The 5576-nt window shown below is 33.4% G+C and overlaps 1 protein-coding gene across 4 annotated transcripts in view; it reads left to right on the top strand.

Annotated features, from left to right (window-relative positions):
- The window catches only part of TEDC1 (tubulin epsilon and delta complex 1), a 99813-nt gene extending 94482 nt beyond the window's left edge, over window positions 1–5331 (top strand). For 2 of the 4 annotated variants that reach the window (XM_072428646.1, XM_072428645.1), the window contains one exon: window positions 626–5331. In XM_072428646.1, coding sequence (XP_072284747.1) covers window positions 626–976 — 351 coding nt within the window. In that variant the 3' untranslated portion in view covers window positions 977–5331. The remainder of the gene's footprint in view (window positions 1–625) is intronic. The other 2 variants (XM_072428649.1, XM_072428648.1) reach the window with 1 other exon arrangement.
- The last annotated feature ends 245 nt before the right edge of the window (window positions 5332–5576 follow it).

Raw genomic sequence — 5576 nt, 5'->3', positions numbered from 1 at the left:
CCCCACCCTTAGTGCTTCTTTAATAATCTCACAGCTGAGAGTCTTCCACCTGCTACTCCACACAGGAGAGGAATCTTGGGCAAATATACCTCACATAAAAGAGGAATCCTGGGCAAATATATCTCCCTTCCACCTCCAATCCTGCCTTGGTGTGAGATGAGAGGGAGCATTTAGGCATTCGCCTATGTACTAAGCTGAAATCACTAAAAATATGCTGATTTCTAGGCTAATATATATGTTTGAAACATTTGAACACATCATACATTTTTCTTTTGAGTAAATGGAAGATGTGTGCCATTTGAAAGAATGATTTTTTAGGGAAAGATTTACTTTTAATGCAAGCTTGCTAGTGTACGATTATTTCATTTAATAAATGTCGAAAGAATACGCCAGCTTATTCTCGGCAGCTGAAAAATCCGTTGATAGGTTTAAGGGGTCCGATGCCGGATCATGAATATGCGCCCATGAGCACACTTCTGATTTTTGCTTGATGAATCCGACTCTCTGTCTCTCTTTTTCTCTCTCTCTTTTTCTCCCTCTCTTTTTCTCTCTCTCTCTCTCTCTCTCTCTCTCTCTCTCTCTTTATTTCATTTCAGAGTGTATTTTAATGTTTTGTAATTTACAGATAAAAGAAAAAGAAAAATGTGTTGAGGAAAAAGAGCATACTTTATCAATCAAAAAAATAAAACAAGAAATGAAAAAGAAAACCGAGAATCATAGTCCTCTGGATGAACAAGTCAGCAGCACACATGGCTTATTAAGGATTGCCTTTAAAGAGAGCAAATTTAAGGTGGCAATACACAAAGACTTTAGTTTGAAAAAAATGTATAGCACTGACTTGACTACATTTCTCCAAGCAACTGCTACTAAATTACAAACTGATTTTCAGTATCTACAAGATAAAAGCAGAAAAAAGTTAGATGCTATGACGGCAGAACTTGAAGGAATTGTTTGCATCTCTCCGGCAAAATGCTGATATCTATTGACAATGTAAAAAAGATGCCAGTTAAGGTATAGTCCAAGATTCAGTTTGGGACAATATTTTTCTGTCTGAAAAATGTGTTCTCTCCAATTGTTTACCAATGCATTTTGTAGGGTATTTAAACTATGATTTTTAAACATATTTTTCCTACTCTGATTATTAGGGTATGGCAAATGTCTTGTTTGAATAGGTTTACTGGATCACTTGGTTATTATTGGAAATGGAGGTTTATTATGCTATCCTCAAATACCACTAAATGCAAACAATCAATATATTTCTTAGCATTAAAATCAGCTATTTTTTGTCAGTTTGGTGACTATTTTCTGTAACAAACACAGAGGAAGAATGATGTAAATGAATGTCAGGACTATCAATATGCTTCCAATTGTAATGTGTACAGAAACCTAAAACTCCAAATCTAAGAAACCAAAGAATCTACTAAGTAAGTATAATAGTATGTACAAATAAAGTGGGGATTTAGATAATAGTTTTTCAAACAGTGATATATGGACCGTTAAGAATAGATCTAACAGGCTTGGGGGCACCTTTGCCTATTTAGGTAAACTCATGAGAGTTTAAGATTTTAGTAAATAAATCATATTCCAAATACATACTGGAAAATGCTTAGTAGTATAATTTTTTATAGACTGCCATTGCCAACCTCCCTAAAAAATTGAATTGTAAATTGCATTCTGGGCCAATTATAGTTTCAATCAAATAAAGAAAGAGAAAAATACAGGCTTTCTGGCAATTATAATTTTGAATAAATATATTTAATTACACAAAATTTGCCTTGGGTATAAAATAGATCTGCTATGCTAATACCCTGGCTAGACACAGTAATCCTATACTTGCTTTGTGTATATTATGTCCATGTTAAAGGAGCACATGGGGACAAGAAAACAATCGCAATATGAATCTCTGATCCCGACGCCTTTTGCTTAAAAAGCTTCCTTGAAATTGCAACTGTAGTGTGAGGACGCTCAGGATGAGAGATGCCGGAATTCTATCTGAAACCGATGCAATAAGACATACAGAGCATCCCACAGGCAACTCCGTTAATGTACACCTGCCACATCCCAAGATCAACATATTTGGAAAAAGGACAGAAAAAGGGACTTTAATTGCAGTATAGGAGTATATATATCCAAATAAGTTACAATTATATTTCTGTGCAATACCAATATTTTTGTAAAAAAAAAAACTTTTAATATAAACATTACACATTCACATAAATAGGCAGGAAGGCAAGAAGAGAACATCTAAAATTCCTGGACAAGGTGGAACTAGGCATTTGTTTCAAACTAGGAACCTTTAATAAGATAATTGCCTATGTGAATCCAGAAAACTTTGTGATACTAAATGGACACAAGCATAGGCTCATCAATGGAGAACAACAAATTGTTCAACCTTTTCAGCATTATCACCGAAAAACTTTATGGTTGATGATGGTATTTGCTTCATCTGGTATACCTATTTTCTTGCCTCCCTGCCTATTTATGTGAAAGAGACTTCTCATATATTTATCTTCTATTGAAGAAGTGGACCAGACCCATGAAACGCATTGAGGATGTTTAATGCACATATGTACTGCATGTCCTGTTTTCTAATCAATTGTTTTTAATGTTTATATTAAACGTTTTTTTACAAAAATATTGGTATTGCACAGGAATATATTTGTAACGTTAATGGTAGTATATGAGTATATATATCCAAATAAGGCCCTTTTTCTGTCCTTTTTCCAAACATCGGAATCCTATCTGGATGCACAGGATGGAATATGCCGGAATCCTATCTGGCAATTTTTTTTTTTTTCCCCAACCCCTTTTTCTTCGTTTGGGCATGCGTGCGTATGCCAAACAATTGAGTCAAAATTAATTGAAGTGAGGGTGGAAGCCCTTCTATGGACTGTCTCCATAACATTCACGGCTCATGCTCATATTTATCTGCACATGCGCTGCATCATGTTTTCGGCCACAATTAATCTATTTAAGAGCAGGACGCCAGCAAGACCAGTCCTTTTGGCTGGCTGCTGACATCCTGCTCTTTTCCACTATTTACCAAGTGCCTTTATCTTTTAGGAGATACTCCACTAGAATCTTATCTAAACTATACATTATTTCTACTGATTAGCAACATAGTTATTAAGGCATCTATTTTTTGTTTCTTTTACAATATAGAATTCCAAACTTCATGTGAGAATATTACCTCCCTATTTCCTCCTTTGATATAATGGTTCTTATGGCCTTAAGGTATGCTAGCAATATACCAATATTAGCTCTTTTAATCATTGTTCTTATTTTTTTATCCTTTAATTACCACACATAAATGCATATTTTGGAAGTTTAAACCATGTAAGTTTAGTCCTGATGTATAAACTTACTGTATAAACAGATATATCAATACACAGAACATTTTTAGATATCTATTGAACCCATTGGAAGACCATGCACTTGAAACAGGATAGAAACTTAGATATTGGAAGTAAGTGGGTTTTCTTTACTTTGACAAATCGTTAAAACACCGAATTAGGTTCTGACATTGAAATAATTTAGGATCTAGATATATCAGCAGGTCTACTACTAACCAATTTTGGTATCTTTTAACAAATCAAGTGGAACAAAACTATCTTATGAAACCCTGTAGTAACTAGAACAATGTTTCAATTTATGGATATAAGAGTTGCGGTCAATCACAAGGTAAGCACATTCCACAAATTAATTTTAATTACCATTTAATTACCATTTGAAGTGTTGGAAAGGATTTATAAATAACCTTTTACACTTAGATCTCACTACTTTACAAACAACAAGTCTGGTTTAGCACACTTTGTCTCTCATCCTTTATCCCGTCAAACGCCTAATGATCATCAAGTCAGTTTACTATATATTTTTGCTATAATCTCAGATATGCTTACTTATTATTTTTTGTTCAGTTTTACATTTAGTCTATATTGAATTAACATTATATTTTATGCTAAAATGTGTACACAAGCATAGTGAGTTTGTATATGCATAAAATGTCCTTTTTTCTATTTGCTTTTATTACTGATCTAATGGAATATATGTATTGTATTCATTATCACTCTACAGTTGCAATCTCAAAGAATCCTCTGAGGAAGCTTTTTATGTGAAACGCGTCAGGTTTAAAGATTCAAATTGCAATAGTTTTCTTGACTCCATGTGGTACCTTTAACATGGATGTAATATGCACAAAGCAAGTATAGGATTACTGTGTCTAGCCAGGGTTTTAGCATAGCAGATCTATGTTACGCCTAAGGCAAATTTTGTGATTTATTATATCTGTTCAAAATTATCATTGCCACAGGCTTGGCAATGTGCACATCTACTCCTTTCAATTGATATTCCTGGTGGTTTTACAATATACCACTTCCAATTATAGTTTTGTTTATTTAACCTTTTAAAATTATTGTATAATTAATGTAGAAAAACAAACTTTGTTCTAGGACAATAAAATCAGTTTTCTCAGCTCAGGTTTTTTGTTATTTAATTATATTTAATAAAAGTACATGTTAACAGACGTTACATAAATGTGTATATTATGGGAAGGCAGGTTAATGTCATTATATGGAACACCAGAGCTAACAGGGAAACATAATCAATCCATATACCTCGTAACTTTATACATTTTTAACCCCTGGCTTCTACATTCATATTCTGATTTATACATGGGTATATTGTTATTTTCCGTACAAGTGATGAGGAAAGCAAAAACCTCTGCTTACGGTGAATGCTTTAAAATGTGTTTAAATGAGAAAGTAAAAAAAGTAAAATGGCAGAGATAAAAAAGCTAAAAAATAGCCAGTTCGAATGCTTATTTAAGCAAAAATTCCAGATAAGTTCCATGTAAATTCCTCCATTTGAAGTCATTAACTTAAGAACTTGCACAAACACAAATTATTAACTGACATTTTACAATGCATTTTAGGAGACACTAGTTCCTGTCCTCTTTTCTATAGATTTGAATAAGAATCGGCTGTATAATGACTTGGCCCAACTGAACTATCCTATATTTTAATAACCTTAGTACTACAAGGAAAGATTTAGCAATGATAGTTATATGCATATCTGCAGACGGGTCACAAAAATGTACAGGGTTTTAAAGGAGGGATCAATTGCACCCCCAGTGGATGTGGATGTGAATATAGTGCCTGAATAGAACCAGGAATAAGTCATGACAAATTGGGAAGCCAGATAGAAGTAGAAGTCAAGAAAGGCTAAATTGGCACATTTCCAGGCAGTTGTAGGTTCTTTTCCTACATATTTGGAGTTTATGGCATGTTTAAATGTTAAAACTTGGACATAAGGCATTTGAAATGGTATGCAAAACTTTTGGAAGAAAAATACTGAGACCATAAACTTCAGGGGTTAATTCATTCATACAGGGAATAAATAACTGATTTAAACAATTAATTAGAAAAGGGCTTTGTAATTTTATCAAGATACCGACATTTTTAAAACTCTGCAATCTGTGGTGTGGATAGGGGATGTAATATCTTTAAGGATTTTTTGAGATTTCTCTCAAATAACTTAAAAGTCTGGGGATCTATCAAGTATCCTAAAATACATGTAAA

This window comes from Pyxicephalus adspersus, chromosome 12 (genome assembly GCF_032062135.1).
Source record: "Pyxicephalus adspersus chromosome 12, UCB_Pads_2.0, whole genome shotgun sequence".
Lineage (NCBI taxonomy): Eukaryota > Metazoa > Chordata > Amphibia > Anura > Pyxicephalidae > Pyxicephalus > Pyxicephalus adspersus.
This window is presented reverse-complemented; position numbering and strand designations above follow the sequence as displayed.